At 38.9% G+C, this 21,323-nt stretch overlaps 1 protein-coding gene across 1 annotated transcript in view; it reads right to left on the reverse strand.

The window, feature by feature from the left end:
- Window positions 1–21,323, reverse strand: part of LOC140231031 (E3 ubiquitin-protein ligase arih1-like) — a 76,840-nt gene that overhangs the window by 9,996 nt on the left and 45,521 nt on the right. The window contains exons 10-11 of the mRNA XM_072311184.1: window positions 1,050–1,107; window positions 287–370 (exon numbers count right to left, since the gene is read on the reverse strand). Of these exons, the coding sequence (XP_072167285.1) occupies window positions 287–370; window positions 1,050–1,107 (142 nt within the window). The remainder of the gene's footprint in view (window positions 1–286; window positions 371–1,049; window positions 1,108–21,323) is intronic.

The raw sequence follows: 21,323 nt of genomic DNA on the forward strand, positions 1-21,323 counted from the left end.
ACAAACAAAACAAAACAAAACAAAAACAAAACAAAACAAAACAAAACAAAAACAAAATAACTTCCAGCACATTTAGTTCTCTTTGTCTCTTGACAGTAGGTATAGAAAAGATTACTCTCTCAGGTAGGACAAACTTGGAAATTGAGTTGGTTAAACCAAATGACATAATTTGGTCCATTACAGAGGGTCCTTATCTGTGACTTTTTGTGGGTTTTGAGCTGGGCGGTTACATTTGCCTCTAATGAGAACACTGGCTGGCCAAGATGGTACGGCCAGAGAGACTCACCTTATTTTCAAAGCGTAAACTCTGCATGTGGTTCATGTAGCGGTTGCAGTAGAACAGGTACCTTTCCAGAGCCTGTCTCGATCTCTGCGGACAGAGTTGAGACATTGGAACACACTATCAGACAAATGTTTGATATCATATACCTGCTAGCAGTCACACAACACTGTACTATGTGTGTATAGAATGTATGCACACAAAGATACATAAAGGTTACCCCCCTCTGCCAAAATCAATGGGAAGAAAAGAAGCAGAAGCTGTAGACTCTATGATGCAAGTGCAAATGGACACTTTGTATAACACTGATTACTCAAGGAAGAAGAGTTGATAATGTACAACTAAATGTACCCCTTAGTATTTGAATGACACAAATCCTTTTCCATATCATGAAAACTACATGTACTACATGCATTTTCAAGTAACGTTACACCCCTGGTCAATTCAAAGAAATCAATTATGAGCTGCCTAAATCCTAGCCAGTCTTATTCCTGAAAAAATAAAACAAAACAAAACAAATAAAAAACAAAACTAACTAAAAAACTGCCCATTCTCCTCCCCCTTGACTTAAATATAATGTAGACAATTACAAAAAAATCTCTGCAGAATCTACCTTCAAGATGATAAGAAACAAAAAAACAACACAAAAAACATAAAACTGAGAACATATAAAAAAAAAAAAATAAAAGATCTGGTTATTCTCTTCATTGCATAAAATCTGGAATTTGCAGCAATTCTTGTTCATTCTCCAAAAATATTTGCAGCTTACCGCTTGGTTGTTTCTCGCTTTCCTTGCATCATCCTCATCATACCTATTGCAGTTATACCTGTAGAATGCAAGTAAAGCCAGCAATCAAATAAAAACATGCAGAGAGCACTACAAACAAATACACAGTACAGAAGGATTATCATTACAATTATGATTTTCTGCTTTAGTCACTAATGAAGAGCTTAAGGAAAAAACAGACAGACAAACAAATGAAAAAAATTCTACTCACAAGGGAGACAGACATACAGTTTGACCTCGATTATCCGGCCTCCTTTTATCCGGAAATCTCTATTATCCGGACGCGTTCACGCAGTGAAGGACTTTTTTTTTTCATTCAAAAATTGAGAAAAAACAGTGACTTTCATGGATCTATTTCACTAATTTCATAAGATGTGCATGATAGGTTTCTCAATATCTAATGGGGTAAAACAAGTATGATTTTCACATAAGGCGTGACAGATTTAATTTCACGAGCGTTCGGCCGCATGGGGAACGCTCGCGTTCCTCCTTTTGTTAGGGGACGCCCCTATTCCTCCTGAGTGCAGAATGGGGGGCTTAATCCCTCTATTCATCAGCCTAATGAGGGCGTTCCTTGGACGCAACAGAACGGACTTGCTCACAAGTCGCATTCATGGCGTTCCTTTCCGCTTTAGGAACGCAAGGATTATCCCAACCACGTGCCTTCCGCGCACGGCTTCACCTATGAAAAGAACAATTTGCGCCGGCAAGTGCACAATTTACGGTGGACGCCAGAATTCCACATCGTTCTTGCCAGTTAAAAATAAATCGCGTGGCAAAAAACAGGGTGAGAGAAATCGCGCACTTCAGACAGTTTACAAACGATTGCGACTCCACATGCATTTTTAATCGTCAAGTACAGTCGCCTACGCTACGGAGTAACATTGCACCAGTTCGCAAAATTCTCTCGACTCGCAGTTTCCAAGCGTCATGAACAATGCTGGTATTCCAAAAGTTTTGCCAAAGTTTTGCGATTATTCACAAGCAATAATTCACAAGCGAGAAGTTGCATTCTGGTTTACTTTTCGATGACATTAGTCAAGGCTCGACACTTACGCAAAAACGCACGTCGGGCCACCAAAATTTCAGAAATGAAGATTTTGGTGGCCCGATCGGGCCACTAAAAAAGTCGGATGTTTGCCTTTACTTTCGAAAATGAACTGCGGTAACAATCGGCTCCGTAAGATGCTAAAATAAATGTCATATGTTTGCTCTTAATTTTGGAAATGAATAACGGTAATATTCGACTCCGTATGATACTAAAATATCAAATGTCGGATGTTTGCTTATACTTTTGGAAATGAATAACGGTAAGAGTCAGCTCCGTACGGTGCTTAGATTAATGTCAGATAATATTGATTTTGCATTCGGAAATGAATAAGGATAACATTCGGCTCCGGAAGATGCTGAAATAAATGTCGAATGTTTGCTTTGACGTTCGGAAATGAATAATAATAATATTCAACTCCATATGATGATAAAATAAATGTCTGATGTTTGCTTTTATGTTCGAAAATAAATAGCAATAACATTCAGCTCCGGAAGATGCTAAAATAAATGTCGAATGTTTCCTCTGACGTTCGGAAATGAATCAGAGTAATATTCAATTCCATACGGTGATTAAATAAATGTCGGATATTTGCTTTACTTTCGAAAGTAAATAGCAATAACATTCAGAAGATGCCAGAATAAATGTCAGATGATTGCTTTTACTTTTGGAAGTGAATAGCAGTAACATTCTGCTCCATACCATGCTAAAATAAATGTCGGATATTTGTTATTCCACACTGCTCGATTAAAAAAAAAACAAAAAAAAAAAACTGTTACGATTCGCTATTTTAATATGCTGAAGGTTCGCTTTTCTTATAAGTTTCGAAATTTCGGACGTTATATAGCTGATTCGAAAACGAAGTTTCTTACCACGAATTATGATAATTCCTTTACAGATAAACGACCCACCTTTTTTCCTTTTTCGGATGAATGAACCATCTGAATTTTTTTTTTCTGGAATGATGAATATCGTGCAAAGAAGTAAACGATGTCACGTTCAGAAATAAACCCATATTCCCGTCACAGGAAAAGATTCGGCGTTTCTAATTTTCTTTAGCCAAAAATGATGTAAGTTTCGTACCATGCACGTAATTCATTCTCACATTTACGAACCTTCGGAATAATGCCACAAATTGTATTAACGAGCCCTAATACAATTTTGGATTAACAAATTTATTAGTTAAGGCATATCAAATTTGCGTGTTTTGCGGGTTCTGCAAAAAGAACCACCGGATTTACGAACCTTATTCTTCTTTCGGAATAATGAACATAAGGCAAAGGAAATAACGATGCCATAATAAGAATTCAACGTATTTTCTTGCCTCAAAGACTTTCAATACTTATTTTCCGAACTACTAACCCCCAATGTCAGACTAAAAATCCGAAAATTAAATAAGCTTTGCTTTCTGATGTTTTGTTAATCCCAGAAATTAAAAGGAACAAGTTGTGTTATTCGTTTTCAGAGTAACGTAATTAATTTCATATCCCGATAAATGCACCTTTAGAATCACAAAATTCGTGCGGTTTCGGATTAATGAATCGTATTTATTTGTCTCATCAACGTATATCAATCACGGCAATCACGGCCTGTCACATTTGCCTATCTCGTCTCACAGCGTTGTTTCACGTCCGTCCCGTTTTGTCCTTGATGGCCTGAAATGTGACTGCCGTGGTTGCCGGGAACATGGTGTAAACGCGGCTTTTAGCTTTACACAACCCAATTCCACATCTCCAAGAGCCTGAAATGCTCAAAAGCGAGATTCTCTTTGCAGGTCGACTTGAGAATGGACGGGTTGGTAGTCCTCCTGTGCGGAAGCAGTCAAGCTGTAGGCCTATACATGTATCCCCTTTCCATGGTCAACTAGTCATGTGCCATCAAACAATGAAAGTATCGATCGGGCACCAGCTACACATAGTCATGAATAGACATTGCGCTATTAAATGGGCTCACAAACTCTTTTGTTGTATACATGAATATTGTCACTGGAGGCAGGTATCTACTGAGCTGAGCCTCTATCGCTGTGTACATCTTCATTCGAGTTTTATTGCGAAACAAGCACACGCGGATTAGTAACGGCATTGCACAAAACCCAAATCTCTTGAGAGATTTTGAAAGAGCGGGATCCGAAACCTGGACCCATTTCTAGACACTGTACGTTTTAAATTTGATTTGAAAAAACAAACGCATATTCCCCAAAGTGCATGCAACTTGCGATTTAAATGCAAGTGCGTTGCTGTGAAGATATGCGTGTGATTTCGTATGATTCTGTCGAGATAATTTTTCAGTGCCGACTGAGTTGAAATAGGATGTGTGATTTTCCTTCCCTAAGTCGCCATGTGATTTTGTTTTGTTTAAATTTCTATTGCCATACTCTGAAAATGAATTGTTCTCGCGCTCCGATTCGCAACATTACCGCTCTGTACGGCGCGGGCCAGTCTGAAATAAAAAGAAGAAGAAAAATTTGTTAATCCGGAAACGACATCTTTCGGATTACTAACCTTCGTAAAGATGAATATCTTTCCATCGTCGGACTTATTTAACTTTGGACTGAGATTTAAACCTTCGGAACAGCGAACTGCAGTAACAATAATTTGCTACTATTTTTTCACTGACATTTCGTGAAGCACGATGCGTTTCGGTAGTTTGAAACGTGTAAATGTTGCGATGTCTTTCCCCTGCTAGTGCAGACTAAGTTCGGTCACGGCGAAAGTTCCGTTACGAAATAAAAAAATATGATTCTTAAAGTCTTTTCAACAATAGCACGCTTCGGTATAGATTTTTATGCGTTTAAACGCAGTTTCTAGTTTCGTACAGAAACCGCAAGTCTTTTCTGCAACGCTCTTGCGTTTTAAATACAGCGTTGCTTGTGATTTGATGGACTTGCATTTGACTTTTAGAATTGCGTTTAAACGCAATTGAGTTTAAGTTTCTTACAATTTTCTAGTGTCGGATGATTATCAAACGCAAGTCTTTTCAGCGTTCCGTGTGATTTGATGGACTTGCATTTGATTTTTGGGGTTGCGTTTAATTTTTAATTTTGCGTACGAAGTAAAAAATAATACAGGTCTTTTCAACAATAACTCACTTCCGTAGATGTTTAGAGATGCGTTTAAACGCAGTTTCGTATAATTTCGTACAAAAACTGCATGTCTTCTCGGCAATGCTCTTGCGTTTAAATACAGCGTCGCGTGTGATTTGATGGACTTGCATTTGATTTATAGAATCGCGTTGAAACGCAACTGAGTTTTAAAGAAGTTCCCTACAATTTTCAAGTTTCGTACGATTATCAAACGCAAGTCTATTCAGCGTTCCGCGTGATCACAAGGACTTGCAATTGCATTTGATTTTCAGAGCTGCGTTTAATTTTTAATTTTGCGTACGAAAAAAACAAACAAAATAATGCAAGACTTTTCAACAATAACGCACCTCCGTAGATGTTAAGAGATGCTTTTAACCACAGTTTCTAGTTTCTTACGAAAACCACAAGTCTTCTCTGCAACGCTCTTGCGTTTGAATACAGCGTTGCGCGTGATTTGATGGACTTCATTTGACTTTAAGAGTTGCGTTTCAACGCAATTGAGTTTCAGGTTTGTACAACTATTTTCTAGTTTCATATGATTATCAAACGCAAGCCTTTTCAGCAACGCACTTTCGTTTATGTGCAAAGTTGCTCGTGATTTGATACACCTGCATTTAGTTTTCAGTTGCATTTAATTACATGTAGTTGCATTTGATTACTTTTCTAAAAAAGGGCCCAGGTTTCTATTAACGCTTCGGAATAATTAACGTTAGAATATACGGTTAAACAGAAACACCTACACGTGTATCATGTTCTGATAATGATTTTCTACTAGGACCTTTATGTGTACACAGTTTGTGCGTTTTGAGAATAACGAGCAGGAGAAAAGGGGGAAAGTGAACTGCTTTGGGTAGGCAACTACATGTAATTCTCCAAATAATGAATGTATGCCCTTTCATTTCTGGCGTACAAGACAATGGACGCATGGCGCGAATGCTACCACGCCGTACACTAGCGAATTACCGACTCGCGGGAAAACAATTCTTTTTCAGAGAATGGCGATAAGATTTTGAGCGAAAAAAAAATTCGACTTAGACGAGGGAATAAACACGTATTTCAGCTCAGTTGGCACTAAAAAATCAGGTCGACTTTATACGCGAGTTGTCGACTTCTAAATGTCGACTAAGACGAAGAAATTTCAAGGAATAACAAAGGCAAAAATCGGGACTTTTTTATCGTGTCGACTTTACTGTACTGTAGCTCCATAGTTTCAGCAGAGCCAGATCGTGTATGCACCTCCCTTGTTTCAGGCAGGCAGCTCTCATCAGCTAGCTCTCGCCAACTCCAGCACGTGTCTCCATCAACATGCTCGTATTATACAGCACAGGGTTACTATACATAGCCCCTGTTCCCAGGCCCCATGCAATTGACACGATGTTTACGACCCATTCAGCGCGTACGCAAATTCCTTTACCCTGCGGTTTTGCCTGGCGGCAAACCTGCTTTGAAGTTCCTGGAAATTTCCACCAGCCTGTTGCCTGGCTGGCACGGCCATGGGTGTCAAGTTTCCGTCAATCTACCTAGCTATTGTGAATGTTTTTCTTAATACACTTGTCACTTCATTACACACATTTTGCTTCACCTGAGAAGCTGCTTACAAGAGTGGTCTCACGCTCATGTAAGGGGAATAAATACTCTTTCGGATATACTTTTTGATTACGCCTCTCGTCGACGCAAATTAAGGTAATCACAGCGTTACTAACGCGTAATAGTGCGATGCCTTTGGTGGTTTCATTTGTTTGCTAATTTGTCCGTTTTTTAAGCTTCCATGAAATCAACTGTGTAAGTGTTCAGCACAAGACAAAGGGAAGACTTAATCCGGGCGTTCCCGAACGCTGGCTACATGGAGCGATGGCTTCGTGGTCGATTGGGTGCAGTGAAGTTGACGCTATTGTGTTCGAAACAAAGGCACTAAACAAAAGACTTTTAAGCTGGCGTTCCCGAACGCGGACGGCATGGGCGCATGCCAAGCTCGAGCCAAGCTGGCTACTTAACAGATAAGAAGGCATGCCGGACGCGGGCGAACGCTCGTGATATTAAATCTGTTGCGCCTAAAGATATACTTTATTTTTGTGAAGAAGGGACTACAATTTTGCACAGGCAAGCATAGATTACACCACCGTTGCGGGGTATGCTACCTGCCTAGCTGCCAGTGCACTGGGACGGCAGTTTGGACGGCAGCTACATTGTGTCTCCCATATCCGGCCAATTCGCGTATCCGGATGAGCGCCAGTCCCAACATGGCCGGATAATCAAGGTCGAACTGTACGTACCACCTACACTTGTACATGGGTTGTATGTCTGTACATATGTCTTTGTTTTTGTGTCAGAAGCCAGTTTTCTATTTGCGGTATAAATAGGGGCAGCAGTAGCAGCTCTGTAATTTTTTTTTTATAGCCTGCATTTATTCATATTCTGCTGTACTTCATGACCTTCATGTGATGGCGATGGTGCATTGTCATGCAAATTATGTCTCACTGTGAGTGTGTTGGGGTTACACTGCCCATGTGTAGAGCTATTTACAACTGGCTGGTGCAAAAAATCACTCCGCACACTGTGCCTTGCATCAATGCACATAATCTCATAGTGCACTGAATCGCCTTGACACCATGAACACAAAGCTGTGGATTATTTGATGTATCAAGACAGGTCTGCCTATTAGAATTTCACTTAGCTTTAAAATGCGATCCTCGTCAATCAATCAATCAATCAATCAGATTTTGCTGTACATTTAATGCACCAATATCGAGTACTCTAAAAGTTGATACTTGCGCATGCATAATTTTTCACTTGGCCAGGTAAGATAAATTTTGTGTGTTTCTAATTCCACAGAAATAAGACATTAACTTCTGGAATGTATGACAAGCAAAATCACTTGCATGCTTCTTTAGGCACTAGCTTTTGGTTGACCGAAATGCACAAAAATGTCCAATTTCATGCACTGTAACATTGTGGTCTACAGTGTATATCCACCAATAGCAGCAAGATTACACAGGAGAAAATTGAACACAACATCTTGTGCAATGCAACATGTTGTGATTGAATCAGGCCCTCCACTGTACAGTGCCGACCGCGGGAAACGTCACGCAAACCCCTAGGGCAAATGCGGGAAGCCCTTTCGTCCGGGCGTACTAGGTTATACGCGGGCGTTTGGACGCGTACAGACGAGGGAAGTCGCCCGCACTTTCACGCTCGTCTAAACACCCGCATTTGCCCGAGCGCTCCAGCGCGGAATTAATGATATGAAAATCAAACTCTCCCGTCAACCATCGGCTACATGAAGGAAATTAGCTGAAATCGATCCGCGAAAATCATTTGAAAAGTATCAGTAATTTGCCGGATGTTTGCTTTTACGTTCGAAAGTAAAATAATAACCGTAACATTCAGCTCCCGAATATGCTAAAGTAAATGTCGAATGATCCCTTTGACGTTTGGAAATGAATAACAATAATACTCCGTACGATGATTAAATCAATGTCGGATGTTTGCTTTTACTTTCGGAAGTAAATAGCAATAACATTCATCTCCGGAAGATGCTAAAATAAATGTCGGATCTTTGCTTTGACGTTCGGAAATGAATAACAATAATATTCAACTCTGTACGATGATAAAAATAAATGCCGGATGTTTGCTTTTACGTTCAAAAGTAAATAACAATAACATTCAGCTCCGGAAGATGCTAAAATAAATGTCGAATGATCCCTTTGATGTTCGGAAATTAATAACACTAATATTCAACTCCGTATGATGATTAAACAGATGTCGGGTGTTTGCTTTTACTTCCGAAAGTAAATAGCAATAACATTTGGCTCCGAAAGATGCCCCAAAAATGGCAGATGATTGCTTTTTACGTTTGGAAGGGAATAGCAGTAACAGTCTGCTCCATATAATGAAATAAATGTCGGATATTTGCTATTACATTTCGAAATGAAGAACGGTAACATTCAGCTGCGTTTGATGGTAAAGTAAATGTATGATGTCTGCCTTGACGTTCAAAATGAAAAACAGTAACATTCGGCTCCGTACGATGCTAAAATGATTGTCGGATGTTTGCTTTTAAATTTGGAAATGAATAACGGTAATGTTCTGCTCCGAACGATGCTAAAATAAATAACAGATTGTTGCTTTTACATTTGGAAATGATTAACGGTATCAATCGGCTCAGTTAGATGCTAAAATAAATAGCGGATGTTTGCTTTCACGTTTGGAAATGAAAAAGGATAACATTCAGCTCCGTAAGATGCTAAAATGAATGTCGGTTGTTCGCTTTAACAGTTGAAAATGATTAACGGTAACATTCGGCTCCGTAAGGTGTCAAAATACTAGTAAATGTTGGATGATTGCTTTTACGATCAGAAATGAATAACGGTAACTTTAGCCTCTTTACAATGCTAAAACAATCGGATAAAATCAGATAATTTTGCTTAACATTCGACGTCGTGCGATACCAAGTTGATTGCATAAACCTTCGACACTTCGTTGCTGCTCAATTTTATTTGATCTCGACATTATGGACGCTATACCTATTTGATTTAATTGTCCTCATTTTATCAACCTTCGACATCAGCCGCTACTTTATAGTTTTCTCGATCACTGACGTCGGACGGTATGACCTAATCAACTTTGGACATTGGTCGCTATTTAATAATTTTATCAACCTTACACATCGGTAGCTATTATTCCGATGTTCGTTATTCCGAAGGCTCTCTAGTCCGAAGATTCGTTATTCAGAAGGTATATTGTTCCGTTAATTTAATTTTCGGATTCATGAATCTTAGGAATAACGAACCTTCGGAATAACGCCACAAACGTTCGAATTAACGAACCTGTAGGTTTAGGGAATTTGTGTGTTTCGAATTTAACGACCCTTCGGAATTACGAACCTTCGGAATATTACGAACAGCACCCATCCGATTATCAACCTTCGACATCGATCGCTGCTTACTGATTTTATCAACCTTCGACGTCGACCGTAAATAACGTATTTGATCGACACTTTCGACGTCGATCGCTGCGCATTAGATTGGCAAACCGTCGAAGTGTCGATCGCTGCCTATTTATTTACTGGTTCCCCAATATCTGACTTAGTTACTGATTTAATCTACCTTCAACATCGGTCGGTCATTATATTGTAAGTGGCCACTTATTGTCTCGAGCTTGATATTTCCCAATGGCGTCCACGTCCACACACACACACACACAAAAAGAAAAAGATCTGAGTCTTAAAGGTCTAACGAGGCGTGAAAGTCCTTGTGTGATGCTTTTAATTGTGTCATTCACAATAGTGTCACGGTCCCTAAGATGGATGAAAGAGGCGCGGATCTTAAGAAGCCACTTGAGTTGAAGTTTAACACCGTCTGTCTATTCTTAAAGTACACGATTTGTAGGGAAAAAAGAAAAAGACAAAGAGAGGGAGAAAACAAAGAAAACATAGGAGAGAGAGAAGGGTATGGCGAAACCACCAGAGTGGCATTATGTAATCAACAAAGCTGCGTTTAACTTTACTCGAGTCCCCGAGAAGTGGTACTACACGTGCATGCATAATGTTTATCTTGGATACATGTACTGTAGGTACCCTTCTCTCCTTTCATGATAATTGTTTATACGTATCACATAACTATATCAATGCATGTTTACGTCGCAATTTGTCCAATCGGGGTTTTCCCTTTTTTGAAGGAGTGCTTGCTTTCCAAGAAAAAAAAAAAAAAGAAGGATGAAATTAATGATTATGAGCAAAATTGAATGCATTTAAGCAGCGGAATCGCGCTACATCAAGAGCACTCCAAAATCTTCGAGTGATCCCGGAGGTCACTCCGAGTGAAAATGAACATTTTCACTCAAAATTCACTCCAATTTCACTCTAAATTGACTCCGTTTTAAATGTATCCACCCCTTCAAGTGTGAATGTTTTCATTTTTTTTTATTATTATTTTTTTTTAAGAGAGCGAGTAGGCCTACTGTGCATTGGAATACGAATCTCTGCTGTGCAGCGATATTATGATCGCTATAAAAACGATCAGTTCGATGAGCAAAGCACGTGCTTGCCCTGCCAGCAGTGAGTGCGCCATGTGGTTCAAACATACTCATCTTGTGTGCCCAGCGTGTTCTTATCGGGTGCTGTTCGTTATTCCGAAGGTTCGCTATTCCGAAGGTTCGTTGTTCCGAAGGGTCGTTAATCCGAAACACGCAAATTCCCTATACCGTATAGAGGTTCGTTAATTCGAAAATGAAAAGGGGTTCGTTAATCCGAAAATTTGTGGCGTTATTCCGAAGGTTCGTTATTCCGAAGATCGCTTGATCCGAAAATGAAATTCGGAACAATGAACCTTCGGAATAACAAATCTTAGGAATAAAGAGCCTTCGGAATAACGAACCTTCGGAATAACGAGCTGTTAACCGTTTTTATCACAGAACTCTTGTGTGTAGAGTTCTGTCGTTTTTACGTTATGGTCAATTCATGACGTGTGATTGCTTCGACTTGACGCCTGTGAGATTGACAGGTGCCGTTTATGAGAATAAAAACTGTCAGTAGTGACTATCAATCCCCAAATCAGTTGCTATAATAATCAGACTAATTTCTTAAATGTAGAGTTACATGTAGTTACATGTATTTCGAATGACAATGCGCAGATCCCCTTTATCATCACACTTTTGATACGGCGGACAGAAGGCCGTTAAATTTCATTGCTCTCAATGATTCGATACAATCATAGCTTATAAAAGGTCCAATTAAACAAATCGGATATGAAATCACGGTTACAGCTCTTTATTCCGAAGGTTCGTTAGTAAGGTTCTTTAGTCCGAAGGTTTGTTAATCCGAAAATGAAATAAGGTTCGTTATTCCGAAGGTTCGTTAATCCGAAAATGAAACAAAGCTCGACTTACTTCGAAGGTTCGTTACGGACCCTATATCATTTCGGATCCTATATCATTTCGGATCAACGAACCTTCGAGATAACGAACCCTATTTCATTTTCGGATTAACGAACCTTCGGAATGACGAACCCTATGTCATTTTTGGATTAACGAACCTTCGGAATAACGCCACAAATGTTCGAATCAACGAACCTTTTTTCGTTTTCGGATTAACGAACCTCTATGGTTTAGGGAATTTGTGTGTTTCGGATAAACGAACCTTCAGAATAACGAACAGCACCCGAAATCACACCGTCTTTATCTTGTCAAGATATAAGACAAAAAAAAAGAAAAAAGGTCTTTATATGGCAGTGTCAAACATTCTTTACGAGACGCTGTTGCCCCGATTTCGTTGCTGTTCCCACGGCCCTCAGTTCATGAACTTGCGATGTTTCTTTATTGCGTGTGTTTCTAGCTTGTATTATATTTTGGCACTCAAGGAATGCGCGTACAGTATGGTATAGGCTACATACTCGTGCTCTTGTTGTTGCTGAACATTTCCCCTTCACAGTGATTGTGTGGCATGATCGTTGAGTATGTTCAGATGGTGTTAGTGCGTTGATTAAAATGCTACCACAATAGATGCACATGTGCTATACAACGATCTGAGGTCTTTGCTCCGCGCTGCTTTCTTGTTTAGAAACATTGAATCTTGGTGAACTTAATTCACTATCGTCCCCATGCTAACATGCAAAAGAAGAAAACGCTTTTGTTCTTGTTTATGTGTACCATGCAGTGAACAGAAGGTAGACCTGTAAACTGTGCCGCTAGGCCCTAGCTGTAGTTTGCACTTTGACGGATTGTCACTGCTCGTCTACTATTCGAAGCGAAATGAAAATCAAACTAGAGATCTCGTACTGTGTACTATACCATATTTAAAATGCAATTTGTGGTAGTACTTGTCAACGCTGTGTTTTTGGCTCAAACTTTTCTCCCTCAAACTTACTTGGTTACGCAGGGGCGGATCCAGGGAGGACCGCAACCGGCGCCCGCCCCCCTTTTTTTTTTGTTGAAACAAAAGAAATGTAAAAAAAAAAAAAAAAAAAAAAAAAAAAAAGGGGGGAGGGGTGCGTGCGCCCCCTTTAATTTTGTAAACGCGCCCCCACTTTACGGAATTCCTGGATCCGCCCCTGTTACGGGATATAACCTATCAGAATCTTCATGTAGTATTTCTTGTGATTTTGGTGCAAGCTGCATGGCAGTATTGATTTTGAGACACTTCTATGGTCCGTCAGCACCTGATTCTCTTTATGTGACGATGTGCACGTGAAAAGCATTCAAACTTTCCCACGTTTTTGCTCTTGCATTAAAGGCGTATTAATTCACCACGTACATGAAACAAAACCCCCATAGTTCTGAAATGTGAGTTATAGGGATAGAAACAACCGCTGGAAAAAAAAAATGAATAAGTATGATCGAAAATACAGTACACAATGTGTACGGTTACAGTTCGCTATTCCGAAGGTTCGTTAATCCGAAAATATGAGGTTTGTAACTTGTTATTCCAAAGGTTCATTTATCAAAAAATGAAATAAGGTTCGTTATGCCGAATGTTCGTTAATCCGAAAATGAAACAATGTCCTAATTCCGAAGGTTCTTTACAATCTATAAGAGAAATACTGATATCTCCTTATATTCTAGGCTTTATTACAAAAAATTATGTAGGATGCTTTGCACAACGGACATATTATGCATCACATGTGATATCTAAAATATCTTTTAAATCACTGCTCCCAAAGGTAAACATATGACCTTTGTGTATCTACTCGTTTGTGTGTATGTGTGTGCGTGTGTGTGTGTGTGGGGGGGGGAAATAGTTTCCTTCTTCTTCTTTTTTTTTGTTAGAGTTTATCTTAGTTGATCTTGATACAGTGTACCTCTTTCGGTGCGCCCTTTCTCTTGTTATGTCACTTCATCTGTTTCTACATTTTGAAGCAAAGTAATTTGTTCAAGCATTGTGTATGTCCTCGTAACCGTAATGTGTCATTTTGCGGCGATGGGTTGGTTCTAGTAGGCCCTATTATCGCTGTGAGATGTAATTTTTGTAATAACGTGTTGAGAATAACTGATTTTTGTTTCTGAACGAAAGGAAAATGACGGAATTATTGTTTTGATAACCAATGTGGATGACGTGTTGAGAATTCTGATTCCTGTTTCTGAACGAAAGGAAAATGACGGAATTATTATTTTGATAACCAATGTGGATGACTACCTTCTATAAGTGATTTTGGTGTGAAAAGAGAGTTTGCTCAAAGAAACGCTTCTCATGAATGGTCAACGAAACAAAATACATCATACAATGCAACGTGACTCGCGTGCATTTAGCAAACGAAATGTCTAGACCTCCTTTAAGTTCAAGTAAAATGCAGAAAACACAGAATAAGAAAGCAGACAAACTAACAAATGTGGAATTAATGACCGCAGACGTAACGTAGGAAAACCTGACACCTATGCTTGAAGAAATTCCCACAAAAGTAGAGCGCAAGATAAAAGAATACATGTGCGTAGTCCATACAGGTCGTGATGCGCTCGGTCGAAATGCGTATGTCGCAGTAAACGAAATTTTAGGCATGTCTACACATGTATATATAAATACTTGAATTCTACATACATTTTATAGTTTTATCTTTACAATAATATATAAAACAACCCCTTTCCGCATCCCTAGAAGTCATAAAAGAAAAAAAAAAAGAAAATCGCCCTCAAAGTTCAGGTTATGTTCAAGCTCACAACCCGTTCCCCCCCCCCCCATAATATGATGCAACAGTCCCGCTTAGCGACGGCGTTAACGCTTCATCGCACACACATACATGGCGACAGCTTGGGTGTGTGAGAAAATTCACTCTTAAATGGATGCCCCCATGGCACTCAGGATTATCACTGACCCTCCTATGCCTTTTGTCTATCCACCCTCCTGCTTTAATCCCCCTCCCTTCACCTGTTGGCCTCCTTGCCCATGACCTCCCACCCTCTCCTTTTGTTTTCTTTGTTCCGTGTCCCTGACTGTTCGTGTTGTGTGAACTTCTTAATAATGTGATTGCTTTCCCTGCCTGATTATCATTTTGCCTCTGACGAAGATTCTGCTGGAATCAAAAGCTCAGGCCCCTTTAGAGTATAGACTCCATTTTACTCCTTTGGCACGCCACCGATATTCGTTAAGCAGTTTTCAGCATTTTTGTGTTTGTTTTTGTTTTTGTTTTGTTTTGTTTTGTTTTGTTTTTGCTACAGATAATTAGCCAATCACAAGACAGATATAATTCGATTCTAACCAATACCAAAATACGGTTGCCTGAATGTAAACTTTGGTGTGTTTGTGTGTGTGTCGGCTGCGGTGTAGTTTGAAACAACAGAAACAGAAAAAAAAAAAGAAAGAGGCACGCAATGTGTGCTATATACGAAAAGCCTCATTTACCGAGAAAGTTGATCGCTTCCATTCTCCTCCTATGTTGTTGTCAATGGAAGCTAAAGAGAATGATTTTAGCAAGTATACCAGTACCTAAAGAGGACCTGAGGAACCCGTTGTTTTGAATGCTGTGCTCGGTACGAATTCAAAACGCAGTCGAAGTTATCAGAATGCCATTATAACAGAACTGATAGCTCTATAGAAAACTTGTTTAGGTCAGTAAAGGTTGCCGTAATGCAATCTTTGTTGAATTGACTCATTACATCTGAGCATTTTGAAAAACGTGTAGAGTACTTTCGTTTTGCATATAATTGTTAAGAAATAGTTTGAACTATGAAAATAAAAAGGTATGGTTACTTCAACGATGTTGAATAGTTCGATTAGCTGTGATGCATAAAGTGAATTCATGAATTCATCTGACTAATCCTTACCGATTGATGATCACTTCTATAAGCCAACAGTTAAGCTGAACTGCTTTGGAGTGATAAGACGCCAACTAACGAACAAAATGCCACATAATCGCGCGATTTTCAAACATTTTTGTGAGCGTCACCCGACCAATTTCAAGTGACGAATGTAACACTATTACTGTATTATAGCAGACTGCTTTACAATTTGTAAAGATTACGATCAACTGTTAATAAAAAAATAAATAAAACGATGAGGCAAAGTTTAAGAAATGAATAAATGCAGATGATCATGCTCAATATCTAAAGCAAAATCTCACAATCAGTCACACGGCGATGTATTATGCTTCATTTTATGTTATTTGATTTCTATAAGCTATACTTTCTTTAAAATTGAAGAACCCTAAAAAAAAAAAAAGGATCTGTTCTTTTTTAATGAACTTGGACTTGGTCAATGGGAAGATGAAAAAAAAAAATAAGTGTACCACTTGATGTGTTATATGAAGTACGGGTAATTGCGAAAGGGTGTATTCCCGCCTTTTCTAGACAGGTAAACGATGAAAACTTGGTACATGTTGTATGCTATTATAATTATTATAAAATCCTGTAGCCAGAACTGATTTTACGATCATCTTTAACCTTTCAGAAAGTTCCAGTTTTCAACTTAAATAGTAGCGATAGCATGTAAGAGTAAATTAGCATCTCTCTGACTATTTTTGGTCAATATGCATACTCTTAACCCTATTCTAACTGGGGGGGGGGGGGGGGTCAAATTGACCCCCCCCCACACGTTTCGCGCCACGATTCTGCAACGCGCAAAGATTTTGCCGCGTCGTTTCACAACTTTTTTCATTGAAGTCTTCCGCATATTTTGAGACTAAATTTGCGACGTCCGAGTACACCGTTCTGAAGTAACGTAATGTTATGCAAATGCATGTCAACCGGAAAACAGCTCAAATTCATGATATCGTGTGCAAATTGAATGCAAATTGTGTTTTTTGGTTAAATTGATATAAATTAGAGTATTTCATCTTTGAACCATTGAAATTAATCAATTCTAGTGTAGATAAGCCTGAAAAAGTGCCTGCAACAAATTTTGAAAAACAACACAAAACAAAAGGTCGAAAAAACAATAAAATACATAAGAAATTAACAAAACAATAAAAAACAAAAGAAATTGATTTTGACTGTGCTTTATTTTTAAATGAAAATTGATTCATAATTATGTCTTGAGGAATTTTGACACAAAAATTTAGCAATACTTCAGTCTTTTTTATGGAGTTATAGGTGAAAATATGATTTCATGCATAACTTTGCATAATTAATTTATTAAAAATAGAAAGGCAATGTTTTTCTATTGTATGACCATCTAATCTTGTAGTTGACATCCAGCTCTATCTTCAGGAAAAATTTCGCAGCGATCGCGCGATCGGTGGCCGAGATCTGAAGGGGGGGGGGGGGGGTCACCCCCAGTAAAAACTCCTCGCAGTTAGAATAGGGTTAAGCCAGCTGGACAGAGCGATCAATGGGCGCGATTATCACCACGCGTGGTTAACCTAAACAATGCTCGGCCGGCTTGTTCGGTTTCATTGTTGTTTTTTGTTTCTATTTCCCCCTTTTAAAAACGAAGGTTCCTCAGTCCAGCCATTGTTTTCGCTTCCTGCTCAAGACATTGAACAGTTCAGCAAAGCTGAAGTTTAGATCACTAAACGGCGACATGAACTCATGATGATAATAGGGACTTAGATCACAGCCGAAAGTGCGCTCCTTCATTACTCTAGAATGAGAAAGAATACCCTGTCTGTGTTCAAAGTAGGCTTGGGCGGGAAGCAGTTACCTTTATATACAAACATGAAGAATATTGTTTCATTGTCGGTGAGCTTCAACGATCTCGCTAAGTAGGGAGGACGCGTCAATCACTCATAAGTGAGTGCGTCAATCACCCGAGCAATATATTTCCAGTTTACCAGTTTAGAAGTTGGCACATAGTTATATCATACACACACACACGGTATAATCATTATGTTTATACAGTATTATGCATATATAGAAACTTGATTTTTTTTTTTATGTTAATCGTTGATTCTCTATTATAGGGGTCCTATATTGCAATCTTGTAACATCATTTCAATTTTCATAATTAATCTCGTCTCTATTATAACATGCAATATCGCCACTTTTTTATCTTTTGATCTGTAAGTGTTCGATGTATTCTTATATTCTATGTATGACGGCGATAGATGCATGTTCTCACTTGCTAATGTTTACAATGTTTGCTTGCTTATGAAGTTCTTGAAAGGAGTATAATGTCAGCAAGATGAAATAGTAATTTGTCCGTGTATTGATAAAAATGAGGAATAGCGGACGATGAAAAAAAAAGGTTTGAATCATGAATTGTCGGATGACGTCGACAGGTTGATGATATAAATATTAGCGTATCATGGGAAAGATTAAGTAATGATGAGCCCAATGATATCGCAGGGCTCCAAACTAATTTTTATTTTTTGACCACCAAAATCATTGATTTCTATTTTTTTTTTTTTTGGTGGCCAAAAAAATCAAGAAAAACATAGGAAAAACTAAATCGGTCCTACTAAAAACAATTATTAAGCATTACTGACGTGACAGGTACCCATGTCTAAAATAAATGAATACAAACGTAGATCATCTTATCACCATTATTCTGAATTCTAAGATTTAGCAAATAGGCTTATAGATGATTATAAAAGTTGATGCCTATTAGGTGGTCATAACTTACTTTTGGGATGAGAAAGTGGGAGCATTTCCAGATTGTTTGTTTTAGCATTGTAAAGAGCCGAAAGTTACCGCTATTCATTTCTGATTGTAAAAGCAATCATCCAACATTCACTATAGTATGTTAGAACCTCACGGAGCCGAATATTACCGTTAATCATTTTCAAATACACTGTATAAAAGCAAACAACCGACATTCATTTTAGCATCTTATGGAGCTGAATGTTACCCTTATTGATTTCCGAATGTGAAGCAAACATCCTCTATTTATTTAAGCATCATACTGAGCCTATTTATACCATTAATCATTTTCAAATGTGAAAGCAATAATCTGTTATTTATGTTAGCATTGTACCAGAGCTGCCAACCGTTCCGAAAAATTCGTATACGAAAAATCGAAGGGAATACGACAATATGAAAACGTCCTTAGAAAGTACGAATTCACAGTGGGGAAAAATAATGGGTAAAAATATAGCAAACGCACGTCGCATGTGCCATGTTATCTGTATTCAGCTGGGATATCGATGCAACGCGTACGCACCGTATGTGGAAAGCGCTGAATAGAAAAATGTGCGCACACGCATATCGCTGCTTGCGTACTGTGTACACCGAACAGAACTTCGCGCGCGTAAATCCCTGTCGCCTACGGACCCTGGATGTTTACCTCCCTGTTTACATGGATCGCCGTGGTATCCCCATGTGTGGCCGGCCGGCCGGCTGGGGAGTGTCTACACACTGTAGCCAGCTGCCACTACAGTACCGTATGAGGTGGGGTGAAAGCGTCCCGTTGTGCAATGTCTGCTTCTTTTACTCTTCTTTTCATCCTCTTGTCCCTTTCCTCCCAAGTACGAAATGATTTTTAGAGTGTTGTGTGTTTTTTTATAACGCTATTGCATCATTTTCTGCAAGGAAGTTGTAGAGGTGAGTTTCTGTTCGTGTATTGATGACTGATGTGCACTGCCCTCTGCAGTATATGTGCGGGTGAAAAGCGTTCGAACTTTCTTTCCCGAGTATCGTGGAAACTCGAATATTTCTAGGCCTATTAAAGGAGATCTCATATAACAGAATACTTATAACTATTTTCCGGTCAAAATGAATCAATTTCCTTTGTTTTTTATCGTTTATTGACTTGATCCCATAGGATCTCGTCGCAATACCGAGTTTCATATGTGTGTTTATTTTCGCGTAGCTTTCGGTGCTGCAAAACTTTTGCTAGGGCCTAAGCTTACTACTAAACTTCGTTTTATTTCCGTCGTTTCTCACACCTCGTTTAGTACGATTTCTTCCATTTTATATCACTTTATCCGTTCCCTTTATACTTCGAAGTATTTAAACGTAATTCTCTTAGTGTCTCGCACTGTTATTTTCGTAACGGCGATTTCTCCGCTTCGCTGCAATCGAAGCGACGGAGTTTGATCCCAGCCGCTTCGATGTGCTATTTGTTGTTTTCTAAATGTTTGTGTTGTTGGGAAGTGTTGATACCTTGTATTTGTTATTTACCTTGTATTTGTTATTGAGTTTCTTAGGTATTTATCTCGGGGGATTATACGTGTTTCTTAATGTTGATCATATATAGGAAAAGGCTAAAATGATCTTGAGTGATGTCTGATAGTGATGATAACTATGCTGGTGACTGGTGTAAAAAGACGGCTTCCTGTGAATGCTTAGCGTACGTGACGTTTTTTCCCTTTCCCTCTAGTCTTCTTTCCCCCTTACTCTTCTTTCCCCTCTCAAGAATGATTTAAAAAAAAAGAAATTACGTACACCTCACAACAAAACGAACCATGTGCTATAGCAACTTTCGTAAAGTTAAATCTAACTGTTGAATATCAGCAAAGAATAAGGCGAAAACACGAATGACAACAAATAAAAGCGAAGAGATTGTGTATGCAGTCTCTTCGGCTCGAAGAAACTTGACACCCCACCCCTCTCCCTTGTGGAAATTTCCACAAAAGCAGGTGCCACACCCAGGTGCGTGCCAGACGAAAGAATGCGCGCATTGGAATAAACAGCGTGTAAATATCCTGGAAATATCGATCGAAGAACGAGCTCATTAGTTGAATTAAAGGAATAATTCCAAAGATATCATGATTCTATGTCTATAGCCTTTCTTTTGGCGCATAGTAGGGAACATCGAACAGTCGATTATAGTGTACTTGATCGAATATCTAATGTTCCCTGAACAATAAAAAAGGATTGATTATTCAGTCAATTAAAAATGCAATCACAGAAATACATGAAAGGTCTCGTATGCCCAGACAAATTCACTACGAGTAGGTCCAATGAGATGCAGTCATCACCTGGTTAGACAGCAAAATACAACGTGTAATGACAATTAATTTCAGTTCACGCGCATCAAAACTGCTTTATATTACTTTTCAAAGTTTTGACTATCAACATTCGTTCGTGGGTGTATTTTGTTTGTTTGTTTTATTTGTTTGTTTTATTTGTTTGTTTTATGTGTTTTTCCCTCGTGAAAGACGTAATGATTTCTTCATATCGAACGTAAACTGCATGTTTACCGTAAACAAGCCATTCAGCTCAGCTCAGCTATGGCGCATTCGATCCATCGAACTTGCAGTAACCTCTTATAGGCAGGAGCACATGGCGCATTCATTTAAACTTGAAAATGAAGCCACGTGTTTGC

This window comes from Diadema setosum, chromosome 7, assembly GCF_964275005.1.
Source record: "Diadema setosum chromosome 7, eeDiaSeto1, whole genome shotgun sequence".
Lineage (NCBI taxonomy): Eukaryota > Metazoa > Echinodermata > Echinoidea > Diadematoida > Diadematidae > Diadema > Diadema setosum.